The sequence below is a fragment of the Diadema antillarum genome, unplaced genomic scaffold, assembly GCF_040938485.1.
Source record: "Diadema antillarum isolate AM-2024a unplaced genomic scaffold, OU_Dant_1.0 scf00000071, whole genome shotgun sequence".
In the NCBI taxonomy this organism is placed as follows: Eukaryota; Metazoa; Echinodermata; class Echinoidea; order Diadematoida; family Diadematidae; genus Diadema; species Diadema antillarum.
In genome coordinates this window covers 13,473,053-13,498,097 of record NW_027270960.1, presented here as the reverse complement: position 1 = coordinate 13,498,097, position 25,045 = coordinate 13,473,053, and the positions used below count along the sequence as shown (strand labels likewise).

Genomic DNA, 25,045 nt, shown 5'->3' with positions numbered 1-25,045 from the left:
ACTACGAAGAACGATAGATTTCACCCTTGTATTGGTGAAATTAGAATTCAAGAAGCTTTTGATTTTCAATATCAGCGTTCATCCTACATAGTCAGTATCACTGTCAAATCAAGGAGGTTTTATACATGGAGTTCCAACTGCCTGTAATTATTCAAACAGCTGTCAGATTTCTATTGATGTACACAAGAATTCCACAGGTGCACTTGTGCCTTTGATGATCGATGTTCGACGCCGCCGTCTTGCTGAGCAATCTAAAGATTCATTTTGAAGGTTATCATAATGTTGGCCATATTTTGCTTATCTATTTATTAAATGAAATGAAATTTCACTTAATGATAAAGCATGTAAAACAAAAGTCAATTCCGTCCAGAAATTTGCGCAAAAGTGTAAATCAGATCTTTATCATATGAAAGTGTTTAAAACTGTACCATCCTGGAGAGCTGGTTTAATCACTTTTCCGCTTAATTTCCACAAATGAAACTAATATGGAATCACCTTCAAGTATAATCCTTTATTGATAGATATATCAGATTACTGCCCGGGTATGCCCAGTCGAGTAATTTTCATCTTTATTTCAGCATTTTTGCTCAATTTGTATTCGTGCATCCTCGTGTCTGCACCACCTACCTTTTATAAGAAGGAATAGCAAAAAGTAATTACCATCACAAAGACATATCTTCCTTCGAAAGTGGCCGATGATTATGCAATGAGACACGAGTCAATTGTCTTAGTATCTGCGCGGCAGATCCTGTTTGGCACATGTTTCAAATATTTTTGAGCGGCGGCTTCGAACATCTTGCAAAGGAAATAAGACGGTTGTGACTCCATTCTCGAGAACCTCCTTGGTCAAATACATACAATTAAGGGTCGATTCCCGGTATCCCCACCAACCTACAATAATCTCACATCCATACAATATTCCGAGAACAGAAGCAATTCCAATCGGCGTACAATAGATTGTCTTTTAAGGCTCAATCTCCATCAAAATACTAATGGATATTTGCATTCTTTTCTTACAAAGAGATTTCTAACAAAATACATGACAGAGACTCCATCGGAAAATAGGGAGTTTTATGACCACAAGAAGTTAATGCCCTTTTGGTTTAGAAGTCAACTTTAAATAATTGCAGATACACATATCCCAAGAAATACTATACACATCTTGTGAGTACCATGAATGTTCGTGGTGAATAAGTCACTTCTTTCACTGAATCAAAACAAACAAATAATCATAGTAATAGACGACTAATTGCAAAATGTGTCGCCATTTGTATATTGCAAATCCTAACCGATTCAATTGATATCAAATCGAAAAGCCCAAAGTTGCTAACCCCATTATTATTAGTATGTATAATGTGGCAACCCTCTCCACGTAAAAATACTTTTCACTCTTATTCCGGTTTCCCCGTAATCCCTTGAACGAGTGAGAAAATTTGGATGAATACTCCGAAGTCTCCAGCGTTTCTTCCACATAGATGTTTGCGCGGACAGTCAGATAGTGAAATCTTCACACGTAAATCAATTTCACCGGTACTTCAGCAAACTCTAATATTGAGATCATCTCGTCACCTGCATGTTTGAAAATAAGATTCGAAAATGCTCAGATTAAATTTTCGCCTATTAAAAAAAAATCAACAAATTTGAATGTAGGCCTTTATTGGGTGAATGGTGGGTCGTTTATCTCAAGGAAAACATGAATGCTTAGTAATTTGTGTTTTACTTTAAACAGAAAAAGATGTGAGGAAATACTTTTTTTTAATATAAGTACCCTTCTATTTTTGTTTTTTATATGACGCTGTATGATTGTCCTGTTCATTTGGTTATTGTTACTTGTTATTTTCCAGTACGATATTCCAGTATATATCCCAGTATAAGTATGTTGTTTTTAATATTATGTTTTATAATGCCATACTATATAATTTAGCTTTTCAGCTTCTATTTGTATGTGGGTTTTTTTTCAATCAGTCAATTATACTGATTTCTTATGTTTTATATTCCTTACAGAGATTTTCTCCGAAAACTACTTTCAAAATCTTGTAAAAACATTTTTTCTATTCCCATTTTACAGTTGACATGTAATGGGGCATCATAATATTTCTAGGGATTGAATATCGTTGGATGATTTCGGCACAACAATTTTGTCATTTTTGTTTCTCAATTCAGTTCCATTCAATTCTAAATTATTTTCGTTTTGGAAAAAAAAAACACAATGGCTCAAACCTAACTCTTTTTTTGTAACAAGATGATTGTAATGTGGATTTTCACCTTCAAATTAATATGGTAAACATCAATAACGAAACATTATCAAAGTGAAACACTGTGATAAATCATCAAAGCGAACAACCTGTCATGTACAAACAAAATTTAAGGACATCAGGTGATTGCATGCCAGGTAAATTATTCAAATATTTTTCAGGAACCTAACCATGCAAATTGATGGGACATTGGTTATTGGTCAATGTTCGGTGATTAAAGCCCAGAAGTCACTCAGGGTGCCGCCCTCTAACGACCACTCTACAACACCAACCATGTCGTCGTTGTCAAGATCAATTCGTGAGAAGACCTCTTCCTTTTCAATTTCATCGATAGGGAGCGGTGTGACATCAAGAGATTCTTCTTCCACTGACCGACGGAGTCTAAAAAATATATAAAGTTGGTCACATTATCTTTTATTCGCGCTTTCAAATCTTGTTCAACAAGTTTGTTCGGTTCTTACAGTTGTATATAATATTCAATGCCTATCACGTACTATAAGTATTCTGAAAATTCTTTCTCATTTTTCTCTCCTATATGCAGGTAACCTGAATGTTGTAATTTATTTAGTGTGTTATATTGGTTGTTTAAGTTTTTAAGTTTCTTCATTTATACGTACTTAATTTGCCTAATGTGTTTGGGAGTGTATATGTGTGTGTCTGTTTACGTACCTCTGTAGATAATGTTTTCCGTTCTTAATGTTTGTAAGGATGACATTCTTTCTTTCCAACGTATTCCTCTATATTACATACTAGTATAGTGTATGACTAGTGGTCACATGATAGGATCATCATATATGAGCCTATTAAGCAAAACTTGCATGAGACTTGTTTATTTCTACCGAAAATGATATTCTGCTACACTCCCCTCACACACACACACACACACACACACACACACACACACACCAGTTCAGAGCAAAGTGTTAATAAGAGGAGATTTTAGACGCAAAACGACGGCGCATGCTAAACATTTCGTTCTGTAAATGAATGCAAACTGTTCTGAGTGACATTCTTTTATAAAGATTGAAACAAATTTTCTTGGTGATATGGTCTACTTGGAAAACCCTATTAAACCGTCGATCGGTTCAACTGCTCGTGCTTTGGGAATTCTGAGCAGAGCATGACAAATTGCGTAATACCACAAATAATCAACCAAGAAACAAATACACTAATACATGAAGAAATTAGTACAAACTGTCATTTTTAGATCTTATTGAAGGATTTAATACTTGAAAGATATTTCCAATCAAATATATCAACACACAAACCACCAAACAAAGAGCACACCATCCACTCTTTAGCCAAACATACTCGCACATTTTTTTTCTTAAGATTAAAGAAAATTCATTTCTCTATGATATCAAATCTATAAACATGACATCAACAATCTTCCATTTTTTCATCGCTTTAATGATCAATTGATCCATATGATCAATTTATGCATCTTGAATATAACAGATTAATGTAGCCATTGACATATTTTGCGCAGTATCCTTCACAGCGTTTCAGCGCTAAAGACTATGAACTTGGTGCAATTGTCTCTACGTTCATATTCTAAGTTTTGGGGTTTTTTGGTCATGACAATGGGGAGATAATCATTTATATTTGGTCTTGATTCTGAAACAATAATAAATATAAAACACTCATATTTACACATTGAATATATACAATAATTTCATCACTTTTAGTATTTACATTAAAACGGAGAAATGTAACACAACCCATTTTACTTGAAAAGATGGACCAAAATTATACGGTTATCAATGCAAAACAACCATTGATCACAGTGGAATACTCGACATCAAATATCGGACATTACTCTTGTACACTACCACGCCAAATACGCAATCTTGTACACATGCATGCATACATACACGAATGCATACGAACATGAATACATACCATATTTTTCTTAGAGGTAGTGTGAATTTCAGATTAAAAAAAAAAAGACGAGTTATTAAGATCTAAAATCTACGAGATTACCTTCTTCATTAGTGTGCATGCGGGACGTGTTATGTGCACTCATTCAGTACCATTAAGATTATATTTTTGCAAATTATGATGAACAGTAGATTTTACCATTGTATTGATGCAGTTAGATTTCACCTAGCTTTTGATATTTAGTATTACTGGTCAAACTACATAATGTTTAACATCATCCAATACAGTTACGGGTTGATGCTCTCCTTGCCTACAATACTTCGATCACATCCACATAATATTCCAAGAACAAAAGCAATTCCAGCCGGCGCACAATAGTCTGTCTTTTAAGGCTCAATCTCCACTAGATTACTAATGAATACCTGTATTCTATTCATACAAAATATTTCAACAAGCAACAAGCACCTGACTCCATCGGGAAACAGGGTATACTATTAGAAGATTAAATTCACAGGTACACATGGCCCTAACACAACTGACTTCATAATATGAAAATGATAATGCCCATTTGTTTTGAAGTCAACTTTAGATATTTATGTACATTCATGCAATCAAAAGAAATACTATACACATGAAATGTTCGTGCCGAATAATGGTGACTCTCTTCAGTGCATCAAGACAAACAATAAATACATAAATACACTAATTGTACATATTTCACATTGTTAATTGCATAGGAAAAATCCCAACAGATTCAACCGATATTAGATCGAAAGGCTTCAAATGGTCAGCCATATCATAGTAAAACCATAATGTGGCAACCAGTCTAAAGGTTTAAGGTGCCGATGTTATATTTTTCACCCCTGAGGCAGTTTGCCTAAATTCCTTTAGAAAATCAACATTATTCAGTGACTACTCAAAAGCCTACAAGAAGTACAGCTTTTCTCCCACATAGCTGCTGCGTCGTGCACGTTCACGCGGTGAAATCTTCACTCGTAAGTCAGTCGCACTGGTACTTCCGCGAACTCCGAAATTGAAACCATCTCGTCACCTGCATGTTTGAAAAATAAAATTCGCAAATACTCAGTTTAATTTGTTGCATACACAAAATGCCAATCAACATAATAAAAACGTGAAGTAGGCATATTTTACTTTTAAACTTATTTTGATGTTTCTCAATAAAAAAATACAGTAATCAATAATTAAAAAAAACATGAGTGATAACCATCATTAGTGCACAGTAAAACATCATATTTGGTGAATTGCGCGTCGTTTCGAAATGTTCAATTTCAATTCAATTCATTTATTTTTACTTGTCTCTTTTTTTCAACGGAACACAACACAATATGAATTAGGAATACACTTTATACCACAAACATATTCATACAACTTTGCAAAGGATATCAAATGATACAAATAAAGTTATATATATATATATATATATATATATATATATGTATTATGCATGCATGCTTGCATGAATAATACAAAGTTATGTTTCAGTTGAGAAAAAAAGAAAGAATTGAGAGGTCCACTAAAAAGCAAGCTTGTAGATTGTGAACCACTCAAAAAGAACAGATAGAACACTTGCACGCATAATAACAAAAAAAAGTTTTTAAGTACTTTTTTAAATAATTGCCCTTGTATTTGCGTTTTGAAAATTTCAGTGTTTGGATTAATTGATTTGATTTGATTTGATTTATCTTTAATAACACGTAATATTACTTGTTATTGTTGAAATTTGCATATTGCAGCATGTATTATGTATGTTGGCTTTAATATCATGTTTTATCATGTAATGCATTATTATTTCGCTTTTGGGCTATTGTTTTGCTTTTTTAGATGAGCTGTTAATCAATCAATCAATCAATCAATCAATCAATTAAAGCACTGTAAGGAAATATTATAATAGTAAAACATTGTAATGGATCATCGAAGCCAGCAAAATGCTTTGAACTAGAAAAAAACGAATGAACGAGTTCGTGACATGCTTGGAAACTTATTCAGACATTCGTCAGTAACCCATAAACGTGCACATTGACTGAATATTAGTTATTGACTTACCGTCTTTGTCATGTTCGGTGATTAAAGCCCAGAAGTCACTCAGTTTGCCGCCCTCTAACGACCACTCTACAACACCAACCATGTCGTCGTTGTCAAGATCAAATCGTGAGAAGACCTCTTCCCTTTCAATATCATCAATAGGGAGCGGTGTGACATCAAGAGCTTCTTCTTCCACTGACCGACGGAGTCTAGATAATAAACACAAGTAAAAGAAAGTGTAAATTGTGGAAAAGTCAAAATAATTTATTGAAAAGTCAAGAAAGGCTGACACGGGCGATCAGGAAAGAGGTCGGTAGGCACCCAGCTGCTTGTACGCTAGCAGCGAAGGATTGCAATTATATTCCATGACATTGATCATTTTTTTAAAGGATCTTTCCTTTTCGAAGCGTTATTATACTGACATATTAGCAGATTGAATTGTAATAACCTCATTGATAATTTGTTCAATTTGTTGCTGAGGAAAACTGTCATTACATTGCATTGTATAAACTTGATATAACATTTGATACAATTCACGAAGAAAACCATATCAAAGTGATGATGAAGTGGTGTATCATGAACTTACAGAAAATGTTACTGACGTCACAGGCATTTCTACGTTCCCATGTTTATTCCATTGCTTGGATTTTTTTTTTTTTTTTTTGCTTGTGTATATTTAAGTATAAGCTGTATGTATTTATAGATACAAACAAGAACATGCAATGCATGTTTATGATGTCGTGATGTATCCTGAACTTACCGATTTGGCCCCCTTCTGGTCCTTCCTGGTATTTCTAAACGACCGTCTCGGTATTTGGGGGAGGACTTCTTTCTCTTCCCACAGGCTTCCGTGGATGCAATTGCCCCAATGACGAGGAGGAGAAGGATGACGTTGCCAAGGTTACAATGCATTTTTGATCAATCTGAAAGGTTGGGTACCTGTTAAAACAGTAGAACCAACAAAAAAAAAATAAAAATAAAAATAAACGAATGACATTAGAATGATAGATATAGAGTAAGAAAGAAGTTATTTATTCTTCGTTTTTATTCTTGTCTATAATGAAATCGATCAAATGTGAAGACATCAACTCCATAAGTTGTTTTTATGAACTCGATCTTTCAATGAGGTAAGGAATAGCAGTATCCTTTTACTTTGCAGACTCCCTTTTCTTAGCTTAGAAAGTAATCAAGTAACATTTTCAAAGGACGATAACGTATACCAACACTTGATTTCAACCCGACATAAACACGGAATATCCAAACTTTACAATAGTGCCATTTGCCCCTTTTATATTGATATTTTGCTGAATTCTTGATTAAAGCTTTTGTCGTATCAGTAAGGCAGTATTTTATTATTTTTTAAATGCATATTAAACTCATAACCAATCCGAAGACTGACCTTTTGAGCCATATTCACGCTTTGCGCTCGCCAATATGCTTGTTTGCCTATGAAATTTTGTATATTAATCCATTGCATAGTCTTCACTTTTTAATAAAAAAAAGAAAGCAGAAACAAAATTATCAGAAGTCTTTTGCACTGCGGAACAAAACATTTGTTTTTAATGCAATCTCTGCATCTCTTTGTGCAACGATTATACGACATTCATTTGACACATTACTCTACCTATTAAGTATCTTTGAAACAGAAAAAACGTCAAAGACACCAAATTTGAAAATTTGAACAGTCTTACCTTAATAGTCAGCGTTAAAAATATGTCTCCTGGCGATTATATTGCACACTAGAAGATGATAGTTCAGTCACTAGCAGTCAATGCTGTACAAAAGGCCTATGTCTGTCAGTTGGGATTTCTGGTCAATATTTATACATTGCCGCGGAGGAAACGCATGCGTGTTCTGATAGAATGACGTATGTATCTATTTACCTTCACCATTGTTCTAATTCATCATAGAAAAAGAAATGGGGCTTCCCCAAGTCCAAAATCTAGTTGGGGTTATTTCAGACGTGTTTCGGGACTTTTCACTTTGTAATTATAATGAAAGTTAAATCGGAATGGTCTTTCCAACGTCAACTTTACAGCCAAAAAGGTAGGATAGATTTATATCACATTAATAAGCTTCATTGTGGAAACAATTAAGTGTGAAGTGAAAACGGATATCTCATGTGCTTCTCTGATTTTCTATCAGTGGTAGCATCGTACTCTTTCTCAAAAAAGTTTAGCAGTACAACTCTCTTTTGCTGGATAACATCGACGTATTGGTCAAAATCTATTAACAGTGAGGTGTAGTGGTTGAGAAGCGCCCTATAGAAAAGAATTAGAAAATGCCTTGCTATGGACAAATTCCACATAACATCAAACTATATATAGAAACCTTTGTGAAAACGTTTCTAGTAAAAATTAAGTTCTTTCCTCTGTTCATTTCCTGCTGTACGAATACAACTGTCATCAAAAAGGTTGAACGCATTCAGCTCTCTGCGGCCAATTGTATGTCTTCAACGGGCTGCCAACGGGCAAACACATTTACCTCGTAAAACTGGCTGTCAATTTCCCGTACGACAGGATCATTATCTCAGCAATTCTAAAGACTTTCAACGCAATCCATTTCAATAGCATGTCCCTGATACACGTTACTCATCATTTCTTGTACGTCCTCGAGATCTCATGGCAATTTTTTTTTTTTTTTTTTTTTTGGGGGGGGGGGGTGGTGTCTTATAGATGATAATCACTAACAGAAATCTAATTAAATATCTATCATATAATAATGCGTAGCCCAAAATTCCGTTGGTCGCTAATACTAAAAACCTATAGCTTTGTGAAGTACAAACAAGCCCATTATTAAGGTAACATTCCTAAACTTTTCGAATTCTGTAATAATGGTAATAATCATAATCATAATAATGATGATGATATAGGTTTTCCCGGCCAATTGCACACTTTTGTCAATCCATTTGATAACAGGTTCATTCAATTTAGCGAAAATCCTCGTCACTGCACATTCTGTCATTCAAAATTGCAAGTTGGTCGTTCAATTTAGCATTTCGATCAATGAAATTTGCACATGTCCCTTTCGACTTCGTAAAACGGGCATTCAAATTGGCACGTGCTCTTCAGTCATTCAAATTCGCCAGCACTGGCCGAAAGGGGTATTTCAGTCATTTAATTTCGCGTATGGGCAGTCAAATTCCAAACATGTTCATTCCAATTAACGTCATGTTATTTCTATTTTGAAAGGTGATAACATTTGAACGCGTATTTCTATGTGACTTTTTGTTTCATCCATGCACTGTTAAGCAGTAAAAGTATCATATTTTTGACCCTATAACTCGAGTTTGTTGTTCTATAACGCCCCTTTTCTTTCATACATGTCATTTTAGGCCTACTTGAACCAATACAGATTAACTTCATCTTCTTACAGTCATGACAGCACAAGTTTAGATACAGACGTATTTCTCAAGAAGACAGAAAAAGAATTATAGGAACATTTGATGATCATAACCTTGACTTCCTAGAACTGGCCGACACACTCGGAATAAAGCGCTCAACGGCCAGATACAAGTTGTGGCCACATGATGCACTATCTTCGGACTGGAAGACTCAATAAGCACATTGAAGAAAAAAAAAAGAATTGTTGCCAGAATCTCTAAAATGAGTACGAAAATATGAAATGTAATGACGCTTGCAAAACAATAACTACATGTATGTTGAAAAAAAAGAAGAAAAAAAGCATAAACATGCGTGCTAAATTGACTGCAAAAGATGTTAAATTGGATGCCCAAAAATGACTTTGAATGAACGAGTGCAGGATGTCTGTGATCACGTGACTATATCATTCTAAATTGAATGAACGAATAACGAAATGGTGCTTGTTTTACGAATTTCAATTGAAAAAGTGTTAATTAGAATGAGGCTAAAGGTAATTTGAATGCTCCAAAAATGAATTTGAATGAAGAGATCATAAATTTGAACTACCGAACATGTCATCTACGCTAAATTTTGGACTAACAAAAGTGCGAAATTGGTCGGGAAAACCTATTATTTCTATAAAATTAACTGTAATAATGAAGACGATAATCATAAGTAACCATACTTACAACCTATAGTTAAGATAGCAGCAACAATATTACAGTAATAAGAATGATGTAAATGACAATGATGTAAAACTGCTCGTGTAACCACTAAGGTGCCAGGTAAAAATGGCAGAGGTAAAAATGGCAGAGGTAAAAACGGCAGAGGCAAAAATGGCAGAGGTAAAAATGGCAGAGGTAAAAATGGCAGAGGGAAAAATGGCAGAGGTAAAAATGTCAGAGGTAAAAATGTCAGAGGTAATGGCAGAGGTAAAAATGGCAGAGGTAAAAATGGCAGAGGTAAAAATGGCAGAGGTAAAAATGTCAGAGGTAAAAATGTCAGAGGTAATGTCAGAAGTAAAATGTCAGAAGTAATGAGAGCGATTTCGTCAGAGTAAACATATGAAGAGGTTTTGAATAATAACCTAGCCAGAGCAAACTGTATTTATCGAATTATCAAATCCAAACTGCAGATTTGAAGAATATTTATGGAATTATGTTTTAAAAAGATTAGAGCACTCTCATTATTCTGAGTTTGATTCAAGTGCAGTGGCGTAATCTGTCTGTTCAGAGGAATATTAAACCAGCTAAGAGCCTAGTAGGCCTATGGGAAATTATTATTATGATTATGATTATTATTATCATTATTATTATTATTATTATTATTATCATTACTATTACTATTATCTATCATTAAAGGGGGTTCCAACAATGCTGCAAACCCCTTAAAAGGGCATTGTACCGGTTTTTTATTTCTTTATATGTTGTTCTTTTAATTCTAAAAGACCCAGCGGTGCAAACAGAATCAAAATTTCATAACGATTTAGTCTGTAATTTCATTTTGAAAATGGAAATTTTTGGGCGAGAACTATGCTAATGAGCTGACGAGCCCGGATGTCGTGATGTCACAGGTGCCAAATGTTTCACTGATTACAAGCCCTCGCATACGCGTGCGTTAAATCGTGCCGAGTAGCAGACGACGCATAGGCCCAATTTAGCTAGCAGGCGGCACTTGTGTACTGTCCTATCCATGCAGTTCGCTGAACCAAATCGCACCAAAATTACAGGATATACTTCTAAGCATATTTCAGAATACTGCATTATATTTGAACGAAATCGGTAATCGAGAAGTATCAATATTGACGTCGACTTTCAAGTTGTCACTAAAAAAAACTCACTCTTCGCGAGAGATCTTGGTAAACGCGATATGCACAATCTAGAACTGAAGTTAGCCGACTAGTGCTGTGCGAACGGGGAATTTACGCGGGAACTAAATTTAAAAATGTCATGATTTTAGCGATTTGTGTGATTTACGAACTTTATTTTTCATTCGACGTAGCTCAAATAATTTATAAATTGATTTTTTGCTCCCGATTACTTGAAAGATTTGTCTCATGATATTAGATGGCTAACTTCAGTCTGTGCGTGCGCAGGAGAGTAGGGCTACTATCAACTACGCCGCGATCACTCTTGTTTAGTCGTACAGAGCAGATTGTTTTCAGCGACGACAGGAAAGTCGACAACTTCACTTACGCTTCTCAACTTGCGATTTGGTTCCAATTAGCGTGAGCAAGTGGACATGAGTCATAAAATACTTCTTGTGATTTTGGTGCAATTTGGTTGGGTGAATTTTGAGATATCTACATGGATACGGAAGTACTCTAGCACTATGCCTACACCAGCGCTTGGATCGCGAAGCGGTGACACTGTTTGTATCTACGCGGTCGGGCCACTCTTCCGAGGTATGGGTCCTACTAAAACTAGATCTAAGTTAGTCCTTGGTGTTAATACGACCACCATGAGATTTATCTCGACCACAAAAACAATGAAAATCCATAAAGCAGATACCTTACCTGCAAAATTCAGCACAGAAACAACAGGGCCTGCAGCACAAGGGCCTCTAGCGGCAACGCTAGACCTTGGAGTCTGGACTTTCGTCTGGACTTTCTTCAAGTTCTGGCAGCAGGGGTATGTATTGCATACTAAACGTTTACGCTGTGCCTATTATTAGCGCTGTGCACGTACAGCTGTCGACGGAGCGGCGAGTAGAATCTTCTAGGTCCTTGACTGCTCACTAGTCCTAGTCCTAGTTCTATAGTCTAGAGTCTATATGTACTGAGTGCCGTTTTCTTCTAACTAGGCGTAAACCGTGATTGCCGTTGACTATTTTTTGGATTTAGATTTAAGAATCACTCAGTCCTCATCTTCGTTAGATAGTTTGAACTGTGATGTCGAACCATTATCGCTCATCATCAATGCATACTACTACTAGTTAGTGCAATGTTACATACACACAGTTTTCTATGGGCAGCACGTTCGGACAATGATGCCAATTTCATTTTGCATATCTGGAATATTCCCCACAAATTTGATCTAAATAAAAAGCTTTTGAAGAGATTCCTTGTAAAAATTAATAAATATTGTTTAACATGTTTATTTTAGCTCCATATTCCAATTTTACTGAATAACAGTTTTTGCAGTACTTCGTGTGAGATTTCATCCGTAAATTGACATGTGTAGAACCTTTCTAGTTCGTTTTGCTAAAGTCGGAGGTTGGCACCTGTGACGTATGCCAAATTGTGTGGATCGTTCCTTGGCTTGCTCGTTTTCATTTTTTTCAAAAAATCATTACAGGCTTATCGTGGGTTTTAGAATCCTCTCTTTCCAGTTGTAGGCATCAAAAAATGTAGATTAGAATTATCAGACTAGTAGAAAATGTCAGTACAGGTTTCTTTTAAACAGTATTATCCTACGTTGTTTCCCCCAATGAATTTATCACACACACACACACACACACACACGCGCGCGCGCACGAACCCACTTTTGGTATAAACATATACTTCTATACGCAGATATACATACTCTCACATACACACTCTTACACAAACGAATTCCGCTTACGTCCAGGATAGTATATTGTCATTATTTTTCATTTTTTGAACTGTTTAGAGTAAAGAAGTGAAGGAGACATAGTCGAAGCAAACCGCTAATTTTTCACCTGTTCTATGTTATTTTCTCACATTCAGGTTTCGTAGGAGCCTATTATCTCACAAGACCTGATCACAACATAATGTAGAAGTAAAAATAAAAAACGCAAGAAACGAACTACAGCAGATGTATCGGCAGACATAAGTAAGCTCTTGCAAAATATTTTATTACATTGTTCAAGTATCACATGGCGCAAAAAAAAAAAATATCTCAAAGTTTAATGAACACTTTGTGGTCACTTTACAAACTGGCCTATTAAAACTGGAGACGAACTTTAGCAATAGACTGTTCTAGTGAGAGTAAAAACTGATAGTTTGCCATGGGATTTCTTTCAATTATTGTTGAACGAATCTGCTGGCGAAAAAAAAAATGTAAATGTTTGATGCCTTTCAAACTTAGCTGTTGCTCCAGAGTCAGATTCCATTATGTTTAACGTAGTAAATTTATCAACATGATGTGTTGCTAAAGATTGGTAGATTCAGCCTCCGAAAATGACGTTGTTCCCTCGTTATACAACAAAAGTAAGAAAACTTCACTAAAAAGTAATACGAATCTTTCAGTTGAAATGACAAAAGGAGAGTAACAAAAATATACAGGCTCAAAATTCGTTTATATTTGTTAGCAAAAATATGGATATACCCAGGTGTCAAACGAAGATGTTACCATTCTGATCGTTAAAAACATTTCATTAGATTCACAAACATATTTTTTTTTTTTTTTAGTTAAGTAGTATGTAGCACAGGAGTGTAGGAACATTTGGGGCTCGTGATTGACTTCCAGATTTTGATTTATAATGTATGCATTCAAAAACTGTTTACAAATTTTGATAATCTAATGACTATACAGATTGCACCATAATGCTACTCGTTTTCATGGGAAGTCACTAAATTTGGCAGAGTTTGTACTATAGGGCCATTTACACTTGCTTGGAAAGACCACAATGCTACGAAAACTGTGGCACTTTGGTGATTAGATACAAATAGATAAACGCCAATATTACGGTGAGCTTACACTATACAGGGTGGCCCCAAAAATGGAATAGCAGGATTTTTAGGACTTTGCTGGGATAAAATCCGATAGTATTTTAGCTTGTTGGGTGGAGCATCCATTCTTCATTGAAATAACATCAGAATCAATTTTGGTGGAGAACTCTTTATCTTATTAGTAGTTCAGTTTGAATAGTCATTTTTCAAGTTACATGAGTGTCCCATATTTCTCCCCGTGTCCCATTTCTCCCCGGTCTTCCCGGTGCTTTATTTCAGGAGAAGGCACGAAAAGCGCGTATTGCGAGAAAGGTGTCAGAAACATGAAGAAAAAAAATCTCTGTCACTTCTATCTCGTCCTCTTGCATTTCTACGACTAAATTTTTATCGATGACATTTTTATCTCTGGCATTTTGACCACTGACAACTTTACCTCTGACATTTTTACCACTGACATAATTATTTACCTCTGACATTTTTACCACTGCCATTTTTACCTCGGACATTTTTACCTCGGACATTTTTACCTCTGCAATTTTTACCTCTGCCATTTTTACCTCTGACATTATTACCTCTGACATTTTTACCTCTGACATTTTTACCTCTGACATTTTTACCTCTGCCATTTTTACCTCTGCCATTTTTACCTCTGCCATTTTTACCTGTGCCATTTTTACCTCTGCCATTTTTACATCTTCCATTTTTACCTCTGACATTATTACCTCTGACATTATTACACCGAACCTTTACTAACACGACATTATATACGAACAAGTCCTTATATTGTTTAAGAGATTGAAAAGAATGAAAGAGAAATGATCAAATGTACTTAAAAGTATACTTGAACATTATCATGATTATGTTTGATACCTCAAGGCATTATGGCACCATGCCTCAATCATTTTGGAAGACAATCAAAGACAAAACAAAGCGCAATATTGTCGATAGTATAGACAAAAACTGAATTTATTTCAGAAATGACTTAACGAATTTATGAAACGAAGTTATCAATTGTGAGACATTTTGCTTACTTTACAGCATCAAGTAAGCAATCCCACAATCCAGTTGTAAGTACTTGAAAAAGCGCGAGCTCCACAGAACTAAACTCATATTGAGGAAATCGTGAAGCCGGTTTTGGATTTTTTTTATAGGAAGATCTCATATATTACTAGCAGATAAAAGTTATCAGTATTATCAAGATTCTGAAATGGTGTCCTCGATAACAAATCTGGACATTATCATCTTTTTTCGCCTTTGTTTTGTAGAAGTGATATAAATATGAATTAGAAAATTAAATCAAACGTCATGCCACACACAACAACCTTTTCTATTCAGATGAAAAATTATCAAGGTATGAAACATCTGACATTGTGGCAGATATTATTTACGCATAAAGTTGGTCGCATTATTTTTTATTCGCGCTTTCAAATCTTGTTCCACAAGCTGCGTTTCTTATATAATGTGTCCATGCCTTTTAGGTATAAAGTATTCTAAAATTCAACTGGCACTATTACAATACATGTCTCAATTCTTTCTGAGTTTTCTCTCATTATGCAGACAACCTCAATGTACTATTTTATTCAGTGTGTTTTATTGGTTGTTTATGCTTATAAGTTTCTTCATTTATACTTGATTTGCTTATTTTGTGAGTGAGTGTATGTGTCTGTGTACGTACCTCTGTAAATAATGTCTTTCGTTCTTCATATCTGTAAGGATGACATTCTTTCTTTCCAACATACGTCTATATAGTGTATGACTAGTGGTCACTGATGCGTCATGTATGACCCCACATCAACATGATAAAGCAAAACTTGCATGAGACTTGTTTATTTCTACCGAAAATTATATTCTGCTACACTCCCCTCACACACAAACACGAACACACACACACACACACACACACACACACACACACAATGTTCAGAGCAAAGTGTTAATAAGAGGGGATTTTAGACGCAAAACGACGGCGCATACTAAACATTTCGTTCTGTAAATGAATGCAAACTGTTCTGAGTGACATTCTTTTATAAAGATTGAAACTGATTTTCTTGGTGATATAGTCTATACTTGGAAAACACTATTAAACCGTAGATCGATTCAACTGTTCGTACTTTTGGAGTTCTTAGCAGAGCATGACAAATCGCTTAATATAAGAAGTACAACAAACAAACAACCAAAAAAAAAACCCAACAACAACAATGTAATGAACTAATTCATGAAGAAATTAGTATACAAACTGTCATTCTCAAATCTTATTGAAGGATCACTTGAAAGATTTTTCCAATCAAATATATCACCACACAAACCACCTAACAAAGACCACACCATCCACTCCTTAGCCAAACATACTTGCACATTTTTTTCTAAGATTAAAGAAAATTCATTTCTCTATTATATCAAATCCATGAGTATGACATCAACAATCTTTCCATGTTTTCATCACTTTAATGATCAATTGATCCATATGATCAATTCATGTCTCTCGAATATAACCGGTAAATGTAGCCATTAACATATTTTGCGCAGTATCCTTCACAACATTTTAGCGCCAAAGATTATGAATTTCCTGCAACTGTTTATGTTCAAAGGTTTTATGTCACGGGAATGGGGAGATAGTCAATGATTTTTGGTCTTGATTCTGAAACAATAATAAATACAAAACACTCATATTTACACGCCGAATATATAGACTAATTACATCGCTTTTAGTATTTACATCCCAACGGAGAAATATACGACAGCCATTCTACAAAAGATCGACAAAAATTAATACGGTTGTCAATGCAAAACAACCATCGATCAAGGTGGAATATCCGACATCAAATATCGGACAAGATATTAATTGTACACTACCACACCAAATTCGCCATCTTGTAGGACTGCACATGCATGCATACATACATGAATGCATACCATATTTTTTTCTTAGACGCAGTGTAAATTTCAGATTTAAAATATATTTTTTTGAAAAAAAATTTTATTAAGATCTAAAACATTCGAGATTGTCTTCTTCATTATGTGCATACGGGACGTGATTATATGCACTCATTCATTATCATTATGACAATAATTTTGTAAAGTATGAAGAACAGACTGAGTGAATTTTACTATTGTATTGATGCAATTAGATTTTACCTAGCTTTTGATATTCAATATTACTGGCCACTGGCACAATAGTCTGTCTTTTAAGGCTCAATCTCCACTATTATATACCAAAGAATATTTAGATTCTCTTCGTACATATATTTTACCACAGAGTACATGAAAATGACTCCATCACGAAACAAGTTGTACTATTAAAAGATTAAATGAATAGGTACACATGGTTTTAACACAATTGAATTCATGATATGAAGTTAATAATGCCCATTTGTTCTGAAGTCAGCGTTAGATATTTATGTACATCCATACAATCAAAAGAAATACTATATACATGAAATACACATGAAATGCCGAATAATAGTGACTCTCTTCATTGAATCAAGACAAACAATAAATACATACATACACTAATTGTACATATTTCACATTGTCTATCGTTACCTGCGTATTACGAATCCCAACAGATTCAACTGATATTATATCGAAAGGTCCCAAATTGTTAGCCCTGGCATGGATGTAGCTCCATGGCCCTGGTATGGTGATAATGCGGCAACCCTCTCCAGGAAAAACAATGAATATATAAATCATACCTACTATTGTACACATTTCATATTGTACAGTATATCGTTGTTTGTATATAACAAATCCCAACAGATTCAACAGATATCAAATCGATAGGCCTCTAATTGTTAGCCCTATATAGTAAAATCATAATGTGGCAACCCTCTCCAGGAAAAGAATCAGTCCAAAGGTTTAAGATGAAGATGTTGTAATTTTCACTCCCAAGACGGTTTGCCTAAATTCCATGAACGAATCAGCATTATTCAGTGAATACTCAGAAGTCTCCAAGAAGTGAAGCTTTTCTCCCACATAGCTGTTGTCGCGTTGTCAGACAGTGAAATCTTCACACGTAAATCAATCGCACTGGTACTTCAGCGAACTCTACTATTGAGATCATCTCGTCACCTGCATGTTTGAAAAATAAGATTCGAAAATACTCAGTTTAATTTGTCGCCTATACAAAACGTCGATCAAGATAACGAAGATATAAAGTAGCCATATATTTCATTTTGAATCATTTCCTTTTCTCAATGAAAAATACATTCATCAAATGATATAAAAACAAAAATAACTATGCGTTATAACCAGGTTTAATGCGCAGTAGAAAAACCATATTGGGTGAATTGTTCATCGTTTCTAAGTAGAATAGTTGTACGCATGGTAACATATGTTTTGCTTTAAAGTAAATAAAAAAAGGTTTTTAAATATTCTTTTTTTAATAATTGCCCTTCTGTTTTCTTTTTGAAAAGACGCCGTATATTTTCTATGTTTAGATTAATGTTACTTATTAGAGCTGAAAATTTGCTTACTATTATTCTCGTATTTATCATGTATGTTGTCTTTTTAATCATGTTTTAATGCATCATTACTAAGCTCTTAGGCTACTGTTTTGCATGTTGTTTCTTTTTTTTCAGTTAACCGTTAATCATTGAATTACAACGTTAGATTAAGAGAGTAAACATCAATAAGGAAACATTAAAATAGTAAAATATTGTAATGGATTATCAAAGCCAACGAAATGCTTTATACTAGTAAATATGAAGGATAATCGGGTTCGTGGCATGCTGGGAAAATTATTCAGACATTTCTCAGTAACCCACAATCATGTACATTGACTGGACATTGGTTTTTGGCTTACCGTCTGTGTCATGTTCGGTGATTAAAGCCCAAAAGTCACTCAGTGTGCCGCCCTCTAACGACCACTCTACAACACCAACCATGTCGTCGTTGTCAAGATCGATTCGTGAGAAGACCTCTTCCCTTTCAAGATCATCGATAGGGGGCGGTGTGACATCAAGCGCTTCGTCTTGCACCGACCGACGGAGTCTAAACAATAAACGCAAGTGAAGGAAAGTGTAAATAGTGGAAAAAGTCAAAGTAACTTATTGGAAAGTCAAGATCGAGAGGCTGACACGGTCGACCAGGGAAGAGGTAGGTAGGCACCTAGTGGATTGTACGCTAGCAGCGGAGGATTACAATCATATTCCTTGACATTGATCTGTTTTTTGTTTTTGTTTTTTTTTGGGGGGGGGGATCCTTCCTTTTCGAAGTGTTATTATTCTAACAGATTAGCAGCTTGAATTGTAATAATGTCATTAATAATTTGTTCAATTTGTTACTGAGGAACATTGTCATTACATTGCACTGTATAATTTATGTTGATGGATACATTTGATACAATTTATGAAGAAAACCAATATCATATCAAAGTGGTGATGAAGTGGTGTATCCTGAACTTGCAGAAAATTTGTCTGTCTCACAGGTATTTCGACGTTCCTATGTTTATCTAATTTTTAAATACAAACAAGAATTATTGTTGCTATTATCATCATTACTATTATTAGATACAAGCAAAAACATGCAATGCATGTTTATGATGTCGTGATGCATCCTGAACTTACCGATTTGGCCCCCTTCTTGTCCTTCCTGGTATTTCTAAACGACCGTCTCGGTATTTTGGGGAGTTCTTCTTCCTCTTCCCACAGGCTTCGCTGGATGCAATCGACCCAATGACGAGGAGGAGAAGGATGACGTTGCCAAGGTTACAATGCATTTTTGATCGATCTCAAAGTAAGGTACCTGCAAAAAACAGTAGAACAAACATAAGAATGTAAAAGAACGACATCAGAATGATAGATACAGAGTGAGAGAGAGAGAGAGAGAGAGAGAGACTACTAGTAATTTCTTCTTCGGCTTTTATTCTTGACCGTAATAAATTCTCTCAAAATGTGAAGACATCAACTCTATAAGTTGTTTTTATGAACTCGATCGTTCATTGAGGTAAGAAATAGCAGTATCCTTTTACTTTGCAGTCTCCCTTTTTTTTTTCAGCTTAGAAAGTAATCAAGTGACATTCTCAAAGGACTATTACGTATACCAGTACTTGATTTCAACATGACACAAACACACAGTATTCAAACTTTACAGCAGTGCAATATACGCCTTATACATTAATATTTTGCTGAATTCTTGATTAAAGCTTTTGTGGTATCGGTAAGGCAACATTCTATTAAAAAAAAAAAAACTCGCATATTAAACTCATGAGACTGACTTTACGAGCTATTTTCACGCTTTCGCTCGCCAATATGCGTGTTTGCCTATGACAGTTTGTATATTAATCCATTGCATAGGTTTCACTCTTTAATTTAAAAAATATGGCTAAACAAAAATCTTAATAGTCTTTTGCACTGCAGAAAAAAAAAACATTAGATTTTAATGCAATCCTACCCTCCGCATCTCTTGTTGTAACAATATACGGCATTCATTTGACACATTACTCTACCTATTAAGTATCTTTGAAACAGAAAAAACGTCAAAGACACCAAATTTGAAAATTTTGAACAATCTTACCTTGATAGCGTTAAAAGTATTATCTCCTGTAGTTATGTTGCACACTTGCAGATGATCCTTCAGTCACTATCAGTCAATGCTGTACAAAAGACCTATGTCCGTCAGTTGGGATTTCTGGTCAATTTATACATTGCCGCAGAGGAAACGCTTGCGTGTTCTGATAGAATGACGTATGTATCTATTTGCCTTCACTATTGTTCTAATTCACCACAGAAAAAAGAAATGGGGGCTTCCCCAAGTCGAAAATCTCGTTGGGGTTATTTCAGACATGGTTCGGGAATTTTCACTTTGTAGTTATAATGAAAGTTATATCGGAATAGTCTTTTCAACATCAACTTACAGCAAAGGAGGTAGGATAAATTTATATCACATTAAAATACTCTATTGTGGAAACAATTAAGTGCGAATTGAAAATTGATATCGCACGTGCTTCTTTGATTTTTTTTTCAGTGGTAGCATCGTACTCTTTCCTAAAAAATGCTTAGCAGTACAACTCTCTTTTTCGGAATAACATCGGCGTATTGGTCAAAAGCCATCAACAGTGAGGTGAAGCGCCCTATTATAGAAAAGATTATTTAAGAATGCCTTGCTATGGACAGATTCCACAAAACATCAAACTATAGAAAGCTTTGTGAAACCATGCAACTAAAAATTTAGTTCTTTCCTCTGTCAATTAAATTTCCTGCTCTACGAATATAACGGCCATCAAAAGGCTCACCACATTCAGCTTTCTGCGGCCAATTGTATATCTACAACGGGTTACCAAAGGGTAAACACATTTCCCTCTTAAAACTGGCTGTCGGTTTCTCGTACGACAGGAACATTATCTCAGCAATTCTGAAGACTTTCAACAATCCATTTCGACAGCATGTCCCGGGTACACACGTTACTCATCATTTCTTTTACGTCCTCAAGATCTCATGGAATTTTTTTTTTTTTTTTTTTGGGGGGGGGAGGGTATTATGATAATCACTAGCAGAAATCTGATTAACTCGATAAACCCTTATCTATCATTTATAATAAAGCGTAGCCCAAATTTCCGTTGGTCGCTATAATACTAAAAACCTATAGCTTTGTGAAGTAGAAACAAGGCCATATATATTAAAGCAACATTTCTAAACTTTTTCTAAGGGGGTAATAATCATGATAATGGTACGATAATGATAATAGTTTCCATAATATTAACTGTAATGATGACTATAATAATCATGAGTCACCATACTAATATTGATACTTGCAGCAATAATATTACAGTAATAAGAATGATTTAAACTGCTCGTATATTTACTTACACGCCTTATATACTAACAAGTCCTTATACTGTTGAAGAGATTGAAAAGAATGAAATAGAAATGATCAAGTGTACTTAAAAGTATACTTGAACATTATCATAATTATTTTTGCTACGTCAAGGCATTATGGCACCATGCCTCAATCATTTTTCGAAGACAATTAAAGACAAAACAAATTTGTCGATGTGACAAATATTGTCGATAGTATATACATAAATGGAATTTATTTCAGAAATGACGTAATGAACTGATGAAATGAAGATGCCAATAGTGCGACATTGCTTACTTTACAGCATCGGGTAAGCAATCCTACAATCCAGAAAATGTAAGTACTTGAAAAAGCACGAGCTTCACAGAACTAAAACTCATATTGACTGAATCATGGAGCGGGTTTTGGATAAATATTATATATATATATATATATATATATATATATATATATATATATATACACATATATTTTCTTTTGAGGGACATCTCATATATTACTAGTAGATAAAAGTTATCAGTATTATGGAGATTCTGAAATGGTGTCCTCGATAACAAATCTTGACATTATCACTTTTTTTCACCTGTGTTTTGTAGAAGTGATATAATGTCAAAAGCAAATATGAATCAGAAAATTAAATTCAAACGTCATGCCACACACAATACCCTTTTCTATTAAGATGAAAACTTATCAAGGTATGAAACATTAAGATATTGTGGCAGATATTATTTACGCATAAAGTTGGTCGCATTATTTTTTATTCGCGCTTTCAAATCTTGTTCTACAAGCTACGTTTCTTATATAATGTGTCCATGCCTTTTAGGTATAAAGTATTCTAAAATTCAACTGGCACTATCACAATAGATGTCTCAATTCTTTCTGAGTTTTCTCTCATTATGCAGACAACCTCAATGTACTATTTTATTTAGTGTGTTTTATTGGTTGTTTATGCTTATAAGTTTCTTCATTTATACTTGATTTGCTTATTTTGTGTGTGAGTGTATGTGTCTGTGTACGTACCTCTGTAAATAATGTCTTTCGTTCTTCATATCTGTAAGGATGACATTCTTTCTTTCCAACATATACGTCTATTATAGTGTATGACTAGTGGTCACTGATGCGTCATGTATGACCCTATCAAGCAAAACTTGCATGAGACTTGTTTATTTCTGCCGAAAATGATATTCTGCTACACATCCCTCACACACAAACACGAACACACACACACACACACACACACACACACACACACACAATGTTCAGAGCAAAGTGTTAATAAGAGGGGATTTTAGACGCAAAACGACGGCGCATACTAAACATTTCGTTCTGTAAATGAATGCAAACTGTTCTGAGTGACATTCTTTTATAAAGATTGAAACTGATTTTCTTGGTGATATAGTCTATACTTGGAAAACACTATTAAACCGTAGATCGGTTCAACTGTTCGTACTTTTGGAGTTCTTAGCAGAGCATGACAAATCGCTTAATATAAAAAGTACAACAAACAAACAACCAAAAAAAAAACAACAACAACAACGTAATGAACTAATTCATGAAGAAATTAGTATACAAACTGTCATTCTCAAATCTTATTGAAGGATCACTTGAAAGATATTTCCAATCAAATATATCACCACACAAAAGACCTAACAAAGACCACACCATCCACTCTTTAGCCAAACATACTTGCACATTTTTTTTCTAAGATTAAAGAAAATTAATTTCTCTAGTATATCAAATCCATGAATAAGACATCAACAATCTTTCCATGTTTTCATCACTTTAATGATGAATTGATCCATATGATCAATTCATGTCTCTCGAATATAACCGGTAAATGTAGCCATTAACACATTTTGCGCAGTATCCTTCACAACATTTCAGCGCCAAAGATTATGAATTTCCTGCAACTGTTTATGTTCAAAGGTTTTATGTCACGGGAATGGGGAGATAGTCAATGATTTTTGGTCTTGATTCTGAAACAATAATAAATATAAAACACTCATATTTACACACTGAATATATAGACTAATTACATCGCTTTTAGTATTTACATCCCAACGGAGAAATATACGACAGCCATTCTTCAAAAGATCGACAAAAATTAATACGGTTGTCAATGCAAAACAACCATCGATCAAGGTGGAATATCCGACATCAAATATCGGACAAGATATTAATTGTACACTACCACACCAAATTCGCCGTCTTGTAGGACTGCATATGCACGCATACATACATGAATGCATACCATATTTTTTTCTTAGACGAAGTGTAAATTTCAGATTTAAAATATATATTTTTTTTTTTAAAAATTATTAAGATCTAAAACATTCGAGATTGTCTTCTTCATTATGTGCATACGGGACGTGATTATATGCACTCATTCATTATCATTATGACAATAATTTTGTAAAGTATGAAGAACAGACTGAGTGAATTTTACCATTGTATTGATGCAATTAGATTTTACCTAGCTTTTGATAATCAATATTACTGGCCACTCTACATAATAGGTAACATCGGCTAATACAGTTAAGGGTTGATGCTCTCCTTACCTACAATACTTCTATACATCCAGACAATATTCCGAGAACAGAAGCAATTTCAACCGGCGCACAATAATCTGTCTTTTAAGGCTCAATCTTCAGTAAATTACTAATTGATATTTGGATTCTCTTCGTACATCGATTTTTCCACAAAGTACATGAAAATGACTCCATCACAAAACAGGGTGTATTATTAGAAGATTAAATGAACAGGTATACAAGGCTTTAACACGACTGACCTCACAATGTGAAGTTAATAATGCCCATTTGTTTGGAAGTCAGCGTTAGATATTTATGTACATCCATACAATCAAAAGAAATACTAAACACATGAAAATTAAATGTTGGTGCCGAATAATAGTGACTCTCTTCAATGAATCTAGACAAACAATAAATATATGAATAAACTGACTATACATATTTCACATATTATATTGTTAACTGCATAGTAAAAACCCCAACAGATTCATCTGATATTAGATCGAAAGGCCTCAAATTGCATATAGTAAAATCATAATGTAGCAACCC

At 34.6% G+C, this 25,045-nt stretch overlaps 1 protein-coding gene across 2 annotated transcripts in view; it reads right to left on the bottom strand.

The window, feature by feature from the left end:
* The window catches only part of LOC139716945 (uncharacterized), a 32,784-nt gene extending 12,015 nt beyond the window's left edge, over window positions 1–20,769 (bottom strand). Inside the window, exons 1-4 of one of the 2 annotated variants that reach the window (XM_071628471.1) lie at window positions 20,688–20,769; window positions 19,739–19,916; window positions 18,976–19,163; window positions 17,965–18,242 (exon numbers count right to left, since the gene is read on the bottom strand). In XM_071628471.1, the coding sequence (XP_071484572.1) occupies window positions 18,181–18,242; window positions 18,976–19,163; window positions 19,739–19,890 (402 nt within the window). In that variant the 5' untranslated portion in view covers window positions 19,891–19,916; window positions 20,688–20,769 and the 3' untranslated portion in view covers window positions 17,965–18,180. Of the gene's footprint in view, window positions 1–17,964; window positions 18,243–18,975; window positions 19,164–19,738; window positions 19,917–20,687 lie in introns of those variants that run through there. The other variant, XM_071628472.1, reaches the window with a different exon arrangement.
* Between the last annotated feature and the right edge of the window lie 4,276 nt (window positions 20,770–25,045).